Source organism: Rhea americana, unplaced genomic scaffold (genome assembly GCF_003343005.1).
Source record: "Rhea americana isolate MKP2758 unplaced genomic scaffold, rheAme1 scaffold_2, whole genome shotgun sequence".
NCBI classification, from domain to species: Eukaryota; Metazoa; Chordata; class Aves; order Rheiformes; family Rheidae; genus Rhea; species Rhea americana.
The window spans coordinates 16879776-16901007 of record NW_028186149.1 but is presented as its reverse complement, the minus strand read 5'-3'; the positions used below and the strand labels follow the sequence as shown (position 1 = coordinate 16901007).

The following is a 21232-nucleotide window of genomic DNA, read 5'->3' as shown; positions in this document are numbered from 1 at the left end:
GTTTTTTGGGAAGTGATGATATTTAAACTTAGGAGTGATGTAGCAATAAATGCCCTATTAGAGATTATAATGAAATGACCTGGATGTAATAATGGAAAAAATTCTGCAAAGATAGATGCCTGCTCACAGGTAAAGCTAGACTGATTTCACTGTGACTCCATGTATATAGAAATGCTTGCAAATGTTAGGCTTCAGTGCCAATATCCGAGTAATAGCAAATGGTTATGTGAAAAGAGACAGTGGAGTGAAGGCTGACAGTAATTCTGGTGATAACTTTCACCAAATTGTTGACCAAATGAAGCTATAATCCTTTGTGCCACCTCTGAATCTGCCCACATTCATAAGTTGAAGAGATATAACAAATTAGTCAATGCTAATTACAAGTCTCAGCATACTGGACACATCTAAGACTAAACAACATGCAATAATTATGGGTCTCTAGACATCTGTGAAATTGGTTTGTCCCAGTGAAAGGAGATGGATTACAAGATTTGCTGGAAGATACTTAAGTAGTGAATGATTTTGTGATTCACAAGCATGCCAACCATAGAAATTAATGGAAAAAAAAAATAGAGTGGGGGAGAGGTGCCTTAATGTTATAGACAGAACAGTTTAACAATATCCATATGACAAAAATATAGTATCATGAGATATAAAGTTAAAATAGAAACTAGCATCTGTGTCTGCATATAAAATAAGAAAGTAGTGCAGAGCTTTAGAGAAGACATGACAGAAATGACACAGCTTCATGCCTGCTAATTGGGTACACAGAAATTATGTAGCTTAGAGACAGAAATTGTAAACATTTCAAACATTCTATAATTTTGCTGTATTTTTTTGTGGGGGGAGCTGGAAATTAAAAAAGCACTGCATAGGAAAAAATATGAAGGACTGCAAAGCATTCAAAAGGATGCAATATAAATGACTAATAGATGAGAAGTTAACCTTGTGTGAAAAAGATAAGGAAGACTGGTATCATATTCAGTGGAAAAAGCAGCTTTATGATTTCTCAGTGGGGTAGTACATATATTTAGGACACACAGTAATAAGGTCCTTGATCTAGGATATAGCAAGTATATATGTGTGTGTGTGTGTGTGCATGTGTGTGTGTGTGCATGTGTGTACAACTTACTGACTTAAATCTCTAGATTCCTTGTTTAAATCTATGACCCGTCATCAGTAATTATCACCATTTGATCTAAGTTATTTAAAATGAGGTATGTAGTCTAGGTTATATTTCAACTTGAAAGATATGCAATTTCCAAAACCTTCTATTACAAACAATATTAATTTCTACTGTTGCTGTCTAAGTAGGAAGGCTAAAGACTAAATGACCAAGGAGGATGAACCACAAGCTAGGAATTCTGTGAAACCAGAGGCATGTGTTTGGGAACACACGTTTACTGCTATGGTCTTTTCTCTGATGAAGAATTTGCTCAATAGCTGTCAGTATCAAAAAATCTAATCAAGCATAGAATTGGAGAACAAATAAAGCCAAACAAAACCCAAAGCCAAACCTGAAAAACTAAGCCCCAAATGCCAGGACAGTAATGCACAGTATATAGAATACAGATATTAAGTAYTTGGATAACTTCTCTCACCAGTTGATATGGAGAACTTATGCACATCCTACTGGGAAAAGCATTAGAAACATCAATTATTATAGAATTATTATATTAAAAATTGTATAGAAAATTATGTCTCTTCTGAAGCAGAGAAAATAACTAGCTACTCATGACAGGGCTTCCCAATCTGACAGAAAGGCTTCCAAAGTCCCCTGTTGGCCTAAAATCTTTAAACAGAAAATTGAACATCACTAAAAAGACACATTCTCAGCTTTATTATTAAAAAACCAGCAAAACTCATACAGACTTTAATTAAGTCTTGGAACAAGGACAGAAAATAATAACAACAAAGGATACTTAAAAATGTATACAGTGAAAGATAAAACCAACCTTCCAGCATTGATAACATTGACATCAGCTCCAGAGCAAATATCTTCCACAACATAGGAGTTCTCTGAGCAGGATACGTTTAAGGATGTATAGTTAGGCTTGCAAACAGTCAGGAAATATGGTGCCTGATATCCTGTTGATAGCTGTATAATATCAGTAATAAGAGCAGTAGAACAGAGACCAAACACATGAACACCTAGGAAAGAAATCAGTAGAACTTGTTAATTTTATTATGATCTTTGTAAGTGTAAATTGGATGAATTCATGGTGACACAGACTTCCAATATGGTGGCTTATAGCATTGGAGATTTAGAGAGGATTTAACTGAAAACTCATTTTTTTAAATGAAATCTTATTGCAGAGCAGAATTCTTTAACATAAAAAAAAAAGGATCTATTTACTTACTTTTAGGAAATCGAATTTGTTTTCTTCTAGTCAATAATTAACATTTAGTTCTGATGGCTTGGCCTTCTCCAGCGTCTTTGTACATACACTGGAGCTGCACATTTGGAAAGCAATTTGAGCTGACTTAAGGAGAGCCATTTATATGCGCACATGTGCTCATTCAATCCTTGAATTTGCCCACTAAAATTGGTGTTTTTAACAACACAGCTGCCCAGTACTTCACTGCTCTGAGGAGCTGCTCTCTTTTTTACCACTGGAGACTCAGAACTAGCAATAGCTTTGGCTGCCTTCACACCTGTGATGTATTTCTTGTGTACTAAGTCTTTGCTGCTCTTTGCTTTCCTGGTTATGTAGCTCAAACTCTTCTGTCACGCACTTCAGCACTTCCCTGCTTGCCAGCCTACAGAAACCTAGCGTATAGTCCTCCTTCTTGGCTTTCATTATGCCCATCCGTGTTTTTGCTTACACTGCTCTCTCTAATGAAAGTCTGTTACAACACAGAAAACCTTTCTTTAGGCCACTCAGTGACAGAGGAACTTAATTGTAAGAGGGGAGCAAAATCCAGTTGCCCTTTCAAAATCAGTTTTAGTAAATACCAATTAAAGCAAAGTAAAATAGAACAATTCACTAAATTCCTCCCTATCATTAACTTGATGGGCTCTAGCCATTTTTTAAGAGGTAGATAAACACATCCCAGAAAAAGCATGTCAAATCTACTGACAGTTTCTGACAAGTTGTTATTGTCATGCTATTCCTGAATACTCTGTTAGCTGGGTTGAGATCTTATAATGCATTGAAGAGATGCAGGAACAATTAAAAGAAAGCCAGCTCAAGGTGGAGGGGGAGAGAGGAAAAACAAATAATTCTTTTAGCAACACTGACAGTAGTAGAGGAGAGGAAAGGGAAAATGGAGAGTGTTGATGCTGCATTATTGAATATGGAGTTGCTCTGTCATTCCATTTGACAGTTTCTTCTAACATTTTTCTGGCAGAAGATCTGTGCCAGTGACAGTCCTGCACTGTTCTAAAAGGCTATTTCAGAAAAAGAAACTTGCATGATGATAATTGAATATACAAGGAAGGCTCTTCTTGTAACTAAGATTTGAAACCCACCAACAAATCTGACAGCTCTTCTAAGAAAAGAATTGAAGTTGCATCCTCCTGCATTAATATTGGCCTCTGTTCCAATTCCATTTCTTCTTTTGGACAGGCAACAGTAGAGAATTCCTTCTCCTACCATTATCTGCAATGACAAAGGAGTTGTTAACTTAATGAAGCTGTTATTCAGAAGACAGTGATTGAATTTAAAGGACTGAAATATAATTATAACACAACAAATGTCATCTACTGACAAGTACTTGCTTTTAAAAGATTTGTATCAATATGCAAACATTCACTAATGCACTTTAGCAGGAGTGGGAGCAGGTGAGAAGGTGGCACTGAAACTGAATGCAAGTGGCATAAGGTTTTGGAAGGACATTATTATTATTATTATACGTGTATAAAGTGCTCAGTGGAATGGTGTTCTTGATTTACAGCTGAAATTTGATGCTTCTACACTTAAAGAGTAGTAATTAAAATATTGCCTTGGAGGAGAGATTTTCTAATGCCTCTGAGGTGGTTTTTAGCTCTCAGCCTTGGCCACAGGCCTAGCAATCCTTAGCAGGTTCTAATTACCTGGCCAGCTGATCTTCCTAATTGTTTAACTTGGCCTGGGTTTTAACCAGATCCACAGAAATAACAAAAGTTCTGTCCTTATGGCCCTCTGAAAACACCAAGCAAGAGATGATGACTGAAGCCCTAGAGAAAAGCTTAGACTAGAAATGAGGAGGAGATTATAAATGAAAACAAAATGTTACTTGCTGAAAACCCTGGAACTAATCACAGATTTGCAATTTCAGGTTTGAGTGTTCTTCCTGTTAAATAGTGCAACAACTTGGAAATCTCTACAGGGCTGAATCCAGGCTGTGTTGAAATGCTGAAATGAAATGGGCAGTTCTCACCTGTAAGAGGAGATTCATTGTGTCTATCTGCAGATGCAGCAGAAAAGTAACATAGACAATGCAAAAAGCTTACTGTGCATTGAGATGCTAAAACATCTGAATTATGAAGAATCTGCTGTAATTATCCATTAAGTTTGTACGTATTAACAGCCCTAGGCTTGGAAGGAGGGAAATACAATGGGCAAGCTTAGCTAACCCTTTGTTAATAATATTAACTGCTTCAATTTCTTTCCCAGAAAAATTGAAATAGTGAAGGTAGTCTCTTGGAAAAGTCAGTGATAAGGGATATTTAAGGAGTTTTATTGTATGAGAACTACAGTCACTATTATCTGTCTCCATTTGGTCATTTTACAGATGAAACTTTTCCATTGGAGATCAGCAGTATTTTACATTTAAGAAACTGAGAAACTTTATGTCTAGCATAGGGAGAAACACCAGAAAGGTAGATTAACTTGTGTGATAGAGGAGCAAATAGGGAAAGACCAAGGCCTATGACAGGAAGAAAACTCAGAAGCTGGAAACAAGACTGCCACAGTAGAGGAGGCAGTCGGACCTTCTGATATAGTCAGCAGTGACTCTCTCTCAGTATTTGGTGTTGGCTGCAAATGCCTATATCTGGAGCACTATAACTCTTAGGTTCTAGTTCCTAAGCAAGTGCAGTTTTTAGTCTGACAGTTATGCAAAACCATTCAAAATGGCTTCCAAAGAAACCAAAATCAGAGTAAGAAGAGTTCAGTTTTAAAAAGAACAAAACATGTTGGTGACTGTAGGGAGGACAGTGATTGATGATTCTCATATGGGCATCCCATTTTAAGGGATTTTGTAATTGCAAATTGCCACTGTCATGAAGGAATAAACTAGTTGAATTCAAGGGAATTTGGTGAAGTTAGCAGCAGGGCTAGACACATTTGTAGCTGGCCTTGTGGAGGTGCCTAACTGAGGAGCACAGTCACTGCAGTCATGGAAGAGGAGAAACCCTTTCAGAAGATTGATTCAGATTTTAGGTGCCTGGAATCACCTGCTGGAGGTGACTTTCTCCCTTGGCAGAAGAGGAGTGGTATGAGAATAATGCTCCTAGCAGAGGTGCCTGAAGTCAGGTGCAGTGAATCCCCTCTAGGATACAGAAAGAAGAAGTCTTTAAATTTCATTTTAACTTGGCACAGCAATTCGAGTAGGGACTATACTTACTTATAACAGACACTTTATTTCACTTACTATAGTGTCCAAACTGCTCATATTCTGACAGGAAGTTTCTGTTCTACAGAAATCATGTTCTCCCTTTGGACGAGCCATTAAACCAGTTTTCTTTATGCCTGATTTTAATGACTGATTAACTCACAATTGAGAAGAGTCCCTGTGCTGTTTTGGAAAGCATAACAGTACCACTGACAAGACCAATATAACTTCCACTGAAAAGAGCTACCTCTAAAGAAAGTGGCATGTTAAGGGTTGTAAATGAAAGGCTCCCATTTCCAGCAAAATGTTGAATTTATGGTGTATCTGTGAATAGCTCAACTCTATCAAATGTTTGTGCAGCATAACAGTGATTAAAACTATTTTGCATGCAAGTGTGATGCCCACAAGGCTGTTTCTGCACTTTAATGCCCACAGTCAGGGCAGCATGAGTGGAAGAGGTGTTACAGGGAATGTTTTAAGGAGGGTATCTTTTTCTGCTACTAAAGGGTAAAAGTTGAGGTTAGAATTCTAAAGAAAGGTAGTTAGCCTGGATGACACTCTGTAACCTAACTGAAGCCAAAGCCACCTTTCTTTCTGCCAGCTGAAGCTCCATTCAGAATCTTTAATAAGTGACGGTGGCACCTCAAACTTACCGTAATTGAAGGTCCAGCAAAAACCAAACTAAGTAACATCAAGAAGGGAACAGCCTCTTGTGTAGGTTCAATGTATGGCATACTCAGACTCTTGTCATAGCAATTAAATCCAGAGTGAACTGGCTTGAAGACATCAGTAAGTTCAAGAAAATAGAGGCTAACAACAGAAGATGCCAATATTGGCAACTAGGAAGAGAAGAAAGCAACAAATTAGTTTTCAGAAATGGAATAGCAATGCTTTTGCAAAGACAACATAGTCTGTTAATCTCTGCAAAATTTGTTATTTATGTCTTACTGCTGCTTGTTATTATCCATTTTACCATCTTTAAATAATTAATTCTCTAGATACATGATACTACTGAGTTGATAATCAAGTATCCCTATTGTCAACTTAGCTAGTCAAGATGCCTGATTCAGTCATCAACCCACATAATTTAGTCTTTTTATCTATGCATCATTCACAGGCAAACTCTGATTTTTCTTTTTTTTCAAATGAAAGGTTGAGGACTGCAGTCTCCCATGCAGGGCCATGGCGCTCTGCTGTTCATCATCACCCTCTGTTTGAGCCTTTAGCAGCTCTGTCATATATATGACAGTGTTTATACATAAGCCAATTGGATTTAACTTTCAAAGTAACATTTAATGAAAAAAAAAAACCCAAACTCTCCAGGGCTTCCCTGGAATCTATGATATACATGATAATATAGTGTATTGCCTTTACCTGTTTATTTTTGCAATTTTGTCTTGCAAAAAGCTTTTGCAAGATTCAGTCTGCATAGAACCACAATGATCATAGTTCATAATTCTTTTATCTTCTAGGTATTTAGTGATTTTACCCTTCACAATTACTCATTAATTTATTAAGAAAGAAGCTGGCCCCTCTGGGGATAAGCTCACCCCAGCTTGCCACCAGCTCCACAAAGCACAGACTGTGCCGGTAGGTCTCTGTGGAAGGAAGTTGTTCAAGGGAAACAACAGCAAAGGCGGCCTTCTGCAGCCACCGGTTTACAGGAGAGGAGACAAGGCAGCACTGCCTCCGTGTGTAGCGGGGCATTCAGAGAGAACCAGTAGCTTATGGTAGTTCCCTGCATCCTCTTACCGAACGTCTGGTAAATTCTCAAATAAGTTTTTGGTTTTTATTTCTCAGAGTCCTCACTGGAGATGCCATATTACAATCACTGYCTACTTCTCCACTGGGATGCAATGACTCCCTCCCTATGTCCTTGCTGCAACGAAGACAGGTATATCTAGATTATAGATAATAGGATGCTATCTGCCCATCTTCTTCCCCCTCCTTTTTAAGATGGCTACCACATTAACTTTTCCTCACTTTTAACTGCAGCTGCAAAGCACAACGCTTGCAATTACTAAATAGACTTGCTTAGACTGATAACATTGTACCACATAATATATATATATATATGTATTACTATGCATAATATAGTACAACCTATAATAAACATATGCAATATATAATACAATATATAAGGCATATTTTGCATTATATAATATGAATACTGTGCATTATATATATTTATAATATATTGGATTAATTGTATAAAACTTAACTAATTTGAATCACGCTTCCTGTCCATCACAGGAAGAAGTCAAATTCTTTAGCGAGATGCATTACTTAATACTACTCTCTTCATGCTGGATGCAGTCCCTGTTGACGGTAATGCATCCACGCGCAATCAATCAACAAGTGCAGACTGTTTCTAGTCACTACATAGAAGTGCAGGGATCAAAGTGGACTTCCCCATTCAGGGAATAATGAAGATTGTTCCTTCTAATGTCTGTGAGTACACTGTGAACTCAGCTGTGGCACTGCCTGCCCTTCTCCCCGCAGCTGCACAGAAGCCCTGGAGGCGTCTGGGCCAAGAGGCCTGTCCAAGGGCTGGCGTGCTGCTCCCCTGGTGCGCGAGCAGCTTGGGGAGGGAGGGAGTCTCCACCATTCCTGCTGGGCACTGAAATTCTGCACATTTGAACTTGTGCAACCTCACTCCTGAACAGCATTTAACTATTCAGAGATTTGCAACATCTTCTATCATTAATTATTTGAAAGTCATACCTTAATGACTTAGGCATGGTCCAGATCTCACAGAGCAAAGCCTCTTACAGTAAGGCACAAACCTATTCCAATGAGCTAAACGGGCAAGATAAAGTAAGTTTTATAACAAAGGATTACCTTTTTATTTTTATTTATTTATAATAATAATAATAATAATWATTATTATTTTAAGAAATTATGACCTTTTATCCAGATGTCCCCAAAAGTCCATTTCCTGGCATGGAAGCATAAACCAGGAAGACTGATGGGTCACTTTTCACCTAGAGTTTCTTCTCCATTGTTTATCTTTCCATTTCTCTAATGTTAAGAAAAGGAAACCCTCTCCAGGAACAACAGCCTCTGCCTTACCCACAAGTAATTACTCTGATTATGGTATTCTTAGATAAGCAACTGTTTTAAGTGGCAATACTGAACTATCATAAATAGGTCATATAGGAAATGATATTTAATTATGAGTTATTAAAATAGGAGATGTGGTTAACTTTCATTTTTAAAAGCTGCTGTTTGTGTTAACTATAATTTTATTGTTAACTATAAAACAAGGAATGATGAAAATTGCATATCTCTGTCTTATAGCTCCTCTGAGCTGTGCACTGCAGGACTACCATATTATTTCTGACTCTAATTACCCATTCCCCTAGAAGAAAAGAAATAATTCTAAAGGACTGTAAATTTCCAACATAACTGCTTACAATACTAATGAATAGGTTTATAGTCAATTTGCTATGTACAGTATGTCAGATCCCACAGGACATTTTTCTTCATACCTTTTAAAAATATAAATATAAAATGCATCTTCAAAAGGCTAAAGAAAAGCAAATGCTTCTACAGTCTTCTAAAGATTGTAAGTGGCTATTTAATATATGAATATTTATTGAGTGTTCTGCTTAAGGCAGCAGTTGCTCTATAATTACAGACTTTAGCTCACAACACCTTGAAAATGTCGAATATAATTAGATGGTATAATGTGTATTGTTTTAATTACAAAGTGGAATAGGAATTTTCTTATTCCTAATTAGAATAGTAAACCCCCCCGACCTCAGCCTACATATCTTAACTAATAAATTTTTATGCTCTTGCTTCCTTAGTTGGCTAATAGAGAATGCGTCTTGWAGTCTGTAACTTAGACCTGGAAAGGTAGAATATGACCATATGATCTATTTGGGTCAAAGTCTCTTTGGCTCAGAGACTTTGAATGAGGACCATGAAAAGTTTTGATCTGGGGTTTATATATTTACAAAGAGCCTTTCTTAAGCCACAGGACTGTGTTATTAATATAGATGATAGAATTTTTATTGTAAAGATCTTGCTGCATTGAGCAAGGTATTGTGCAAGCATAAAAACAGATGATCTGTATCCCCAAGGATGAAGCAAGGATGAAAATCATTCTCACCAAGGATAGAAATACCTAGAGATCTTGTAAGGAGAACAATAAGAGGTGCAAAGCCTTAATTTTTTACATATTGCAGGACAAAGTGAAAACCAGCCATTAGCCCGGGAGTGATTTACCTCTCTGAAGCTAAGGGATATATAACAARTCTTGTTCTGGGCCAAAGGCAACATGACCTAAACCACATACCGCAGCTTGCTGAAAGAAGAGATGCTCTGAGAACAGTTCAGAGGTGGGAGATAAGGTTATCACCCCGGCACTGCTGCACAGGGACAGGCCGTTTTGGGATGCTGGCTTTGGTAGTTCTTCCAGGCGTACTTGTGAGGAGTCAGATTATYCAGGAGCCACAGTGTCAGCACAGTTCACTGACAGTCATATGGTGTTATCTAGTTAATAGGCCACAGACCTTGTACTGAGTTTGCAAGGCCTCAGGACTGAAGACTGTTAAATGCGCTTTTTCTGAACTTGTCTTGATCTGCCAGGAGCATCATTTTTATTTGATTTAGCTGTTAACTGTAATTTTTCTAACGATCAGGAGGCTATGCCTAATTTGTTTTACTTTCTCATATCTCTGTACAGTACAACTCTTTATGTAGATAGTAGTAACAGCTATTGATTCTGAGTGGAATGAGGTATTTGAGAGTCTAACGTAGTGCAAGAATACAGGCCTGACATGACAGCAGAGGCCTTGCACACAGGGACACAGGATGCAGTGAAGAGTACATGCATGAGATTGATAAGGGCTGGGGCATAAGCTGGCACTGGAGACACTAAGACTATAAACAACTCAAAGCTAGTCAGTTAAAGAAATTCAGACCTGCAGCTGCAAATCATCTAACTGATTTTAGGGGTAACAAAGAGTACAAACAAGAAGTATACAAGAAGCATATACAACATATGTAAACCACACCACATACAGTAAATTGTAGTGTAATGTGAACTGGCAGACCAATAACTAAGCAGTAAGATGTAAAAGCCTGTTAGCAAACATAAAAATGAACCCAAGTAAATGCTAGAGTGAGGAAGTGATCACCATTGCTGTCATACTGCTCCCAACAGAGGATTTGGGATGCTAATTACTTGCTGTACTCCTCTACCAGCCATCAACATTAGGACTTTGAGGGGCAGAGAAGGGGTAAACATAACACTAGGAAAAGGGAAAGATACTAAAAAGTGCGTGTATAACAATCTTAGCTATTATTATTGTTGAGATTTCTTCTATATAGTAATAGTCTTTATTTTTTTTCTTTATTTTCCTATGATAATTAGACTTGGACTAATAATAATTCTTTGATTAGACTGTCAAGGTATAAGTTATACTAACAATAAATTGCTAGCTTTATATATTCTCTTTTTTGCCCAGAACAAGAGTTCAGGCATAACCAGCCAAGCAGCTATCATTCTTCACTGTGTGCCATTAGGAACAGCATTAATTGTCCTCTACTTCTTCAGATACTGTTATTGCTATTCTTACTAGTTCAGGTCTGGCAGGGAGSAGGTCAAGCCACAGTGGAAAAGTCCTGTTACAAGAGTGGATGGAAACCTAAATAGCACAAAGTTGTCCTTTAGACAGCTCAGCATCTGGGTCACTGACTTTCGCCTCTGGCCTTCCACCAGCCACACACCTCGCTGTTCTGAGTGAAACGCTGAACCCCCTGCCCTGGAGTTAAAACGTAGGACCTTTAACTTTGCCATCCCACAGTGTCTCTGCAGAGCCGTACACTTCTATTTCAAGGTGCTCACTTCTCCTGCAGGCTTTCTGAATAATCAAAGCTTCCCTAAAACTACATTCTCTCCTCAACAACATTTATAGGCAAGTCAGCAGCAACCAAATACCGATGGTTTCCTAAATGACACCATGGTGACAGTGAGGCTCAAACCAGAAGAAAGGCAATAAATAAGCCTCCACAATTTCTTTATTATTTTGAAAAAATATGCAATCTGATACACGAAAGCATTGCAAAACTCTAGGAAAATCATAGCTTCTATAAAGTCCCTTTCTCTAAAACTGTATGCTGGTAGTTACGCATCTGATACGTATATTTGCTAGTATTTAACTAACCAAAGAGTCATATTTAATCATCAAGTGAGTAACATCTTAAAATCCATAGGCTCTGTGAGAGTGCAACCATGGAGCATCTCACACTCAAGTAAAACATCTGAACCTCTGTTCTGCAAGATGCAGTTACGTGACCTCTCTTTTACTACAATGCAGTGCAGGCTTTATGTTTTATCAGTGAACTCATATCCGGATCCTGTGYTGTAAAACACTACTGTTGTTGTATTACACTGTGTTGGTGGCTACCAGCAGACGGTCTTTAAATATGGGCTACAAAAGTAATTATCCTGGGCTATACTTCACTCAGCCTAAGTGAGGGAAAAATGAATTGCCTCTTGTGCAATCATAGTTAAATACTGAAGTCACTGCTCARTGCACAAGCCAAAATGACTTGATTGGTTTTCCTGGAGACTGGCTGCAAATATAAAGACTGTGGAATTGATTTGTTTTAGCTGCCTTTATATGAAATAATAAGATAGGTGGAGAAAGAGAGAAGCAGTATGTACGTGTGCGTGTGTAGCTTTCGGAAGCTAAGATACAATCTGCAAAATGTGGAAAAAAGATAGCATGACTAGTCCGCCTGTTGAGAAGGGTTAATGGAAGTCTGATAGGCTATTTGGAGAACAGATTGTTCATATTTGAAAACAAATTTTTTCTTATTTTTAGACTTCGATGGGGAACCAGGCTGGCCAAGTAGTGGAGGCCAAGAGACTGTTAGATCCTTAGGCTGTTCTGCAACCCTTCTGCAGCAGGCAAGGAGTTCCTGAGCATGGGAGCTGCCTCTTGGTGTTTCTCCTGTCTTTTAGGAATCAGGGAATCTTTATAAATAATTAAGCAAATAAACAGGACCACCTCAAAGAGATACCTAGTGAATGCCATCGGTTTATCCTCATTTCAGCCAAGTGCTTTGGAGGACTGTCTATTTACTAATTACATTGTGTTAGCACTGCAAGGCCATAGCACTGTGATAGAGTCTATTAAAATGTATCATAAATGTCAGTCCTCATGCCAAGGAATTCATGGTCTAAACGACAAGGCACAACAGATGGATAAGAAAAAAAAGAGGCCTGTAGTGGGTTGGAGGAGACAAGGTATTCCTGTTCTTACCCAACTACTAACCTCAGTTACAGTTTTCAACGGCCGTTGTCCTGTTACACTCTGCTGTATGCTTCACTAAAGACAGGAGGAGAGACTTGAAGGAGAACAGGTCTCTTATCTTGACAGAAATGAGGTCATTACTATGATGTCTGAACACCTTTCAGGAATAGGGTAAGCAGAAAAAATGGTGCCTTTCTTACACAACTGTTTTCTATTCAACCCCATGAAGTAACATTTGCATTGTGATTATGTGAACATGAATGTTGTATTACATACTTCTCTTGTGAAGATTAGTTATGAAAAGTTGGCAGGGTTCTGGTTAACTTCAGCAGGTATTTGAGTTCATGCTTAGTTTGGAAAGTATTGCTGAATACTTTGAAATATACAAAGACAGGGGAATGATACAACTTACAGTAATCCCAAATGTTTATGATATTTTGCTAAAAGATGTCCATAGAAAAGTTAGAGACTGAACTGGAGTGGATTCCAGCAATTATTTTGTATTGTTGTTATTTTCATATATCTAAGTAATTATCCAGCCTGGTTATGAAACCTAATGCAAGTGACAGAGAGCTGAAGCATCTGAGTTCTAGGTGCTCTTCAGTATCTCTGATTAATACAAGACACCAGATTTCTTTCATGCACTGCGATTTGCAAGAATGAAACTTGATTCCAAACTTGCTCTAGTGGGACCAGAGTCAGTTCCTGGCAACGTATTTGAAGTAACTTTAAAACAAAAGATTTGATTATAGTATTTACCTGCAGGAAATGTTTCTCTCTGATTAAGTCATGTACACTAACAGAGAGGTTACTGATGGACAGCAAAGGCTGCAGTTGTCACACAATTCAGACTGGTCCTATTCCCTTTTTCAAAACTGATATACATTTTATTACTGGAGACAGACCCTGATTTTGCAAATTATTCCTTGTGGGGTACACATGGATGCTCGTTCAAGATTGGGCTCTCTTCATGGTAGCAATATTATGCCTTTAAATAGAATTATTTAAAGACGAAAACAAATGTTCCTGCATCTTTTTATTGGACCCTTGGGAACCAGCTATATTAAACAGATGGAATGTAGCAGGAAGGACAGGAGTATTTGCTCTCCTCACTGCTCAAATCTGCCTGTTGCAGCTGCTGGCTGGGAGACTGCTGGCTGCTCTGAATTCATTGCTCAGAGCTGCATTTGCAGCCATCTCTATGATGGGGAAAAAAAAGAAAAAAAAAAAGAAAATAAGAAGGACCCAGTTCTGATTCTGTCCAAGCTTGCCCAAATGCTGCCATTTTCTCTTTGCTTTCTACAATCTGTGGGCTCTTCTGCAATGTCCTCATTGCCATACCAGTACTAGACCCTCACCAAGACTGCTGTGATGAGCTGGGATTAAGACTCAAGTTTACTTGCATTGTAGACTAGGCTATCATGAGGATTTTTAAGAGATGGTATACGATGGATGTAGAATGGGGAACCTACCCTCTTCCCCTGCTTGTTCTGAAAGAACAGTTAGGTTTGTAGATATGTTTGTTTTGCTTTAAACAGAATTCTTAACCCCCTCATGCTTGAAAGAGAAGCCATACTCTGAAATTTGAGTCTATATGAAGGGGATCTTTTTTTTTAATTTTTCTTTCTGAACTCCAGTTCCTGCTGCTTCTTGCACCTTTTCTGGATGCAGGTTTCATCTGGCTCAAGGCTGTAAAGAACTGGTCTTTTCTGTAAAGGATTTTTACCTCACCCTTATCTAAGTTTTGTGTATGATGTGATAGTCTTTCTTCTCCCAGATTTAACTCTGTTGGATTTAATTTGAACTCCCAATTTGGTATCCCAGGTGCCATAGAAATCTATTTTCATTACCATTTTTGTAGAATTAAATTATCCCTAATTTCAGCATTGATTTTAGAGTTTAATTGAATTGTTCTGCTACGGCCAATTAGATTGTAGCTTTAGAAATACAACAGATATCTAAGTATAACTCCTCAAACCTCTTGATCTTTTGCCCAGACTTAATGGAAAACCTCTCACAATGTGTAAGACCAAAACAATGTATAAGTGATGAAATTCCTATTAATTTCCAGAAATTTCAAACTCATGCAGAATACATAATAATCCTAAAAGTGCTTATTTGTTTTCATACCTGTGTATGAAGTAGCAATTACACAGAGAGAAAGCAAGCAAATAAAATTGTTAACAAAAGTATTTTAAGGCAGGAATAATCTAAAAATACTTCTAAGAGATATCAATTTCATTAACAACATAAATATAAAGCAAACCCTTATGTAGAAATTCTACAACATATGAAAAAAATAGCAGGAGCACCTTTCTTTTTGCTCTGACTTCAAATATAACTGATGATTAATTATATTATGTAATTAATTATACAATTAATTACAATTAATTAATGAGTAAGTATAATCTATAACTAATTATAAAAAATGCAGTTAGGGTTAGCACTGACTGTTCATTACAAAATTTCTGCTGTAAAGTTAAGGTGAATCAAGAAAAGTGACATTTCAAAAAAGTGGTTGTTTTCAGGTCAGCGCATTACCAAATTTCAGCTAGAGGTTTACTCAAACCTATCTGCAGCAGACAAAACTGCTAATCCCTACAAAATACTATGATTTATTCTGCTCTCCCAAATCCACTGGTTTCCATGCATACCAAAAGCAAACCAACCAACCCACCCACCCTGTGGGTTGCAGCCCTTCTCCGGGGGTTACTCCCATGCTCTTGTGCAACTTCACTGTTTGCTAGTTTTCTCTCTGGTGACAGCCTTAGCGCTGTCCTGAACCCTCCCGTTTCATTCCTCTTTTCTGCTTATCTTTTGCCAGAAGCTGTTAGTGTGCAGGCTCTACAGCTCTTCTGTACCCCTAGAGATGATGGGGAGGTTGCAACATTGTTGGCTTTGCCAATGAATGCTGTTCCTGCTTTGAACTAGTAGCAGTCGTCTCAGGCCCAAGACTGCCCCTGACTGTTTTGAGGGTGGTCTCTAATGCCGTGTTATGAATAAAACTGACATCTACCTTTATGAGTCAGCCATGGCACAAGGTCAGCTTAATGAGCAGACTATTAAGTGTATTTCTCTTCTTCCCCCTACCTCACACATAGCTGGCTCTTTTGAGATAAAAAAACAATGTATGTAGGAAGTATTACACTACTTTCACAGTCTCCTGCTGCAGTATGGGGATAACTTCAGCTTCTATAGTTTTTTTCCCCCCAAGACTAATTTAAGCATAACAGAAAACATACATAGAGAAAAATATGACTACCTTGTGCCTCCAGGAAACAGTGGTGTAGTTTAGCTCTTACACTAGCATACTAACATCCTGTTCTTAGGAAGACTTAAACCTATAACCTGTTCTCTCCACACGCTGCTTCTAATCACTGAACTCCCCTTGGATAGTCATGTCTCTTGCAGTCATGCCTGTACACAGACTTGCAGGTAACTAAGTGCATATTTAAATGTGGTGGTTCACACATGGCTGAATAGCTGAAAAAATCCAGATGTGTCTGAGAAGTGGCACTGAGCTACCTAGTGATTTGTACAAACATTTGACATTTCAAACCTAGCTCTGTCAGTATGTATTAGAAACAAATGAAAATAGAGCGTCTGGTGCTGAGACATAGTGAACACTTACTGCACAGCATTTATTTCAATGGCAGTTGATGACCTGCTGGAGTCCTACAACTATAACAGATCTTTGCTTTCTCCTAGGACCACTGTCATGAGAATTCCAGCTCATATGYGGACCAACAAAGGTAAGCAGTAAAACCAATACTGAAAGGCACATTCCCAAGCAGTCTAGGCTTGATTAATTCCCATTTGTGCCTTGGAAAGCCTAGGAAGAAAGCTACCTCTATCTGTATGCCTGCTTCATACACAGGAGTCTAGAGGACAAGGTGAGGAACAAATTTAAATGTGCAGTGGTCATTCTCTCTGAAATGTCTCCTATCATACTCCCTGAAAGTTAAGCAACCAACAAATGGAAACTATGCCACAGGAACAAAACATTCAGAGGCCAGATCTTTACCTGGAGAATAMGTGCATCAAGTGACTCAGACTGACAACACTTGGGCTTTTGCATTCCCACATCCTGGGCAGAAGGTGAAGCATTAGTGCCACTGAAGTCAAAAGCAAGATTCATAGTAACTTCTGTAAAACTAGGATTTAAACCAAAAGTTTCTGAAGCAGGAGCATGTGTGTGAAGAAAAACAACCATGGACCTTCAATGAGACAGTTGTTTTCCTTCACCAAGGAGAAATGTATCTATCTGTTCTGCCTCTGCAAGTGTGCCCATTCTCCCAGGAACATAAAGTACATAAGCCTGGGAGTTTTCCAGACACATATTTAAAATGTGAGACATGCAAATTTCATCTGTAAATGAATTTATTCATGATATACTCTGAATATGCTGAAGAGAAACAGGCAGGTAACAAACAGCAGAACTTCTTCCAGGAATATCCAATTTCTTTCTCTCAGAGGCTTATAGACTTTTTACCATGAAAATTAATTTCCGCTAGACCAGAGGGAGTTTGAATTTCCATGGCAAGTTTTTCCTTTCTCAGCTATGAAAATGAAGCTCAGATTATCCACTCAGTCTACAAGAGCCTAAAAGCCACAAACATAATTAGAAATAGGATAGGCTAGACTGCCTGGTAGTGCTGATTACTACACACTTCAGGTGAGCAGTATGCCATATAAGGCAAGCTAAAACTATTCAGCTCTCAGGAGTGTGCGCCGAGTATTTTAAAATAACCTTTAATACATACTTTTGATATATACAATAAATCATCAAGGTTTTACTTTATGAACCATGAAATTGAAAACTTATTATTAGAAATGTGTTACGATGTATTTCATAATGCTCATTTATGACCCCCATATATTTTTCAGAAGCTCCATTTCTTCTTTTCATTTTTATATTTCCCTTTTATTTCTGTGTCTTCTAAAGCTCTTTAGATTTCCTGTGTAAATGAGGAATAGCTCTAGTGAAAACAGTGATCTGAAGAAGGGCATATTGGGTTTATGCTGGAACTTTGTTATTTAAATCTGTTAGTTTGAATTATTCTTAATTTAGATTGAAATCAAATTCAGGCCCAGAGTATTTCCTTTAAAGTTGACCATCAATTGGCATGCATGCAGTTCATGTAATCATATTTTATCACTCCTGGAAGTTCCAGTCAACAAACATATTTACTAGTAAGAGTAGTCTCACTCATAACATATGTGTAAGGATCATAATAGTGGAAAAACTCATTGTCAGGGCTGTAAGTATTTGTATGATGCTAATTCAAAAGATCAGGTTCTTCTAAAACAGAGAATCTGTCTTTACTTATTCTGCATGCCTAAAATACCAGTTGCAACTGATTTTTTTTCCTTCCTTAACTGTATAACAACTTTCATTTGTATAACAYAGACATGTCCCTCTCCTACTGCTGAATTTCCATTTCCTCTTTGTCCCAAAATCCTTTTTATACTTCTTTCCTTTTGTCTAGTATTTGAGCGCAAAACCAGTACCATCTTTTAATGTATTTTGTAAACAATATGCTTTTTCTTTGGCCTAGATCCTCAGTGTGCTGTGATGTATTTAAATGCAAAGTAGAAATGAGCAGGCCCTAATTTTCTTGTTTGAGTGTGCAGAATGATGTTATATATTGCTTAGTTGTAATTCAGACTTGGGAGGGACTGTTCGCTCTAAATGGGACAGGGGAAATAAAGAAGAGTGAATGGCAGAAGAAAAAAACATAAAACGACTGAAGGCATTTAAAGGAAAGAGGCTGAAAGCTTGTTTCCCATCATTCATTCAACCATATGTTCATGAAATTAAAAGCTTTAAAATAATGTGCTGTTATATAAATTTAGAGAGCCTTAGTTAAGTTGCTAAGTTTTGTTTCTAAATAGTTGGCTTTTGTTGGATCTCAGTAGGAACTTCTTGCTTGCAAAAGAACAGAGTAATGCCAGTCAACCACACAGGGTGACCCCTCCATCCATTACACTTGGGAATTTTGAATGACAACAAAATTAACTCTGATTAAATCTCTCTTTACGGGGTACAACTCTACCTCTAGTTCTCCTTGAGCCAATCACAGTGGAAGAATCTAAGCCATAATTCCCTCCTCCTGATGCTGCTGAAGTGCTGGTATCCTTCTCTGCTACTAAGCTCTAGGAAGACATTCTCTTTAGTCCAGTTAGAATTAGTGCACATGTGGATGTACCCAAGAAACACAAGGTTTCTCTCCAGATACTATCTGAATTGCTGTCATCCTTTTACCCAAGTGACCTGTATCCTCACTTAGAATGTGGGAAATGGGTTCAAATCCTGCTGCTGACTAATGGGAGAGGACTGATAGCTCACCAAAGACTTTCCTCATCAATGTATGCTGGCAGGTGTATTGCACTTAGTTTTTCCTCTCTATGTTGTTTTAACTTGTATTGAATACCTAAATATATATTGCCCCAAGGGGAGACATAACTCCACAGTTCAATAAATTAGGGCTCAGTCCTGGCAGGGAAGGGCTTAAATTCTGCTCCTGTGAATGAATAATACAGAAATGCCAGAAGTTCACTGGGAGCCCTTAGGATGGCGACTCCCTCTCAGTGCCACTGGATGATGAAGAGATTTTGTAGTGTTGATCTCCACCTCTTCTTAAATCYACCTGTGAACAGTTTACTGAAGATCTCAGAGAGACCACACCAGAGTGGAGAACTCACATGCTTCATGTGTAAACTACACACAAAGCTCAGCCTAATTTCTTCATCACTTGCAGAATCATTTGTCTTATTCCTTGTAACAGCCACAGGGAGCTTCTAGGGRAACTACAAGTATGGAATTAATATTACATAAGACAACTCTTGAACAGCAGGCACACATTTTGTGCTGCTGCTCTGTAATTCACCCATCTTGCTGCAGGCCAAACCAAAGCCYACCAAACAGCATTGTTACTTTTTTTGTCTTGCAGGATCTCTACAGAGCCCCCTGTGTGAGAAATTCACCCAACCTGAGTGAGGCCCATTGATCTTTCCTGTTCAGAACCTAAAAACATGAAAGACAGCCCACAGAGTGAGGAAGGCTGATGAGACCCTAGCTTTTTTAAGGGCTTCTCCAAGCTTGACTTCTCCCTCCGGTACAAAGCTAATGTAAGTTATATGGCATAGCAAGATTTTTTCATCAAAAGGCTTTTCCTAAGTGGGCCTAGTTACACAGATAGGATGTATGCCTGATACCTTGATAGAAACCACCTCTGCCAAGCTTTACACTAGGTATTACTTACTTTGAGCTAGTGCCTAACCATGACCTGGTAACTACAGACAGCCTAAGGAACAGAAAGACTTCACTGTTACCTAAAATCCCATCTTGACATGACCCCTTCTGCATACCAGAGAACCACCAAAGCACTTCAAATAGATCTGAAAGATAAGATTTTTCCTGTTTTCCCTCAATTTTCCTTTTTTTAGTATTTTTATATTTTATACATTTTAAGTATCATAGATAATTTTATATCCTTCTTTAATTAATTCTTACACCCTATTTTACCATTAAAGGTCTTCACAATATTTTCACACTATGCCTCTAAGGTAAGTTATTGAGCACTTCAAAGTGCCTCAGTTACTCCCCTGAGTGGGGTCATCTGAAACACTTTGCCCATCCATAAGATGTAGTTACCTCACACTTACTGCTGTAGCATTAGAGAGAAAATTGGCGTGATGTGATTTTGGGGCTTAAACAGTGCTTCATGAGCTCACGATCCGCGAGAAGTGCGTAAACAGCTGCGCTTTCGAAGGAGGCTGAAAGCCTCCAAGTGACACAGGAGCAGCGAGTGTCTGCAACTCCACCTGCTACCATCTGAGCAGCCGCGGTAGGTTTCGCTATTTAAGACCTGCCGAGAACCTCATTCCATTTYCAAAACGGACATTTTTAGCTCTAGTGGGGGAAGCACATAATCCAGGGGTCAGTTAAAACATACTGCTGATTACCATTTTGCAAGCATCTCTATTTTGCTAGGCAGTCCYTTACGAACATGATTTATATTCTACCAAAAAAAGCAATCGGTGTTTGCCCAAAGCCTGTCACGAAACATGTCCTCCTCTGGAGAGGATGCTGTGTACGTAGCACGGTTCAGTTCATTTTCCGAGCCCCTCTTAGCCACAATTCCCACTTAAAACAGCTGCAGAGAGGGGGCGAATTGATGCCGGCTGTCCGTAGCACCGGCGGGCTTCGCCACCGACTTCGGGAAGCGGCAGAGCCTCAAGAGGGGTTTGCCGAGGGGAGCCGCGCTCCGCGCCCCCCGCGCCCAGCCCCCCGCCCGGCTCGCCCCAGGCGGCCGCTCACCTCCACGAAGTAGAAGCAGGGCAGGAGGGTGACGCTGTCCTTGGTCACTTTGCCCTTCTGCCGCTCCTTCGCGGACATGCTGGCTGCCGCCGGGAGCCGC

At 38.7% G+C, this 21232-nt stretch overlaps 2 protein-coding genes across 15 annotated transcripts in view; one reads left to right on the top strand and one right to left on the bottom strand.

The window, feature by feature from the left end:
• FRRS1 (ferric chelate reductase 1) overlaps window positions 1-7363 on the top strand; it is a 166383-nt gene extending 159020 nt beyond the window's left edge. For 10 of the 11 annotated variants that reach the window (XM_085303640.1, XM_085303639.1, XM_085303638.1 and 7 more), the window contains one exon: window positions 7339-7363. The gene's annotated coding sequence lies outside the window, so the exon portion shown is untranslated. Of the gene's footprint in view, window positions 1-4260; window positions 4296-7338 lie in introns of those variants that run through there. The other variant, XM_085303628.1, reaches the window with a different exon arrangement.
• PLPPR4 (phospholipid phosphatase related 4) overlaps window positions 1-21220 on the bottom strand; it is a 31958-nt gene extending 10738 nt beyond the window's left edge. For 3 of the 4 annotated variants that reach the window (XM_085303622.1, XM_085303618.1, XM_085303620.1), the window contains exons 1-4: window positions 21133-21220; window positions 6192-6377; window positions 3473-3602; window positions 1956-2151 (exon numbers count right to left, since the gene is read on the bottom strand). In XM_085303622.1, coding sequence (XP_085159748.1) covers window positions 1956-2151; window positions 3473-3602; window positions 6192-6377; window positions 21133-21210 — 590 coding nt within the window. In that variant the 5' untranslated portion in view covers window positions 21211-21220. The remainder of the gene's footprint in view (window positions 1-1955; window positions 2152-3472; window positions 3603-6191; window positions 6378-21132) is intronic. The other variant, XM_085303621.1, reaches the window with a different exon arrangement.
• Window positions 21221-21232: the final 12 nt, after the last annotated feature.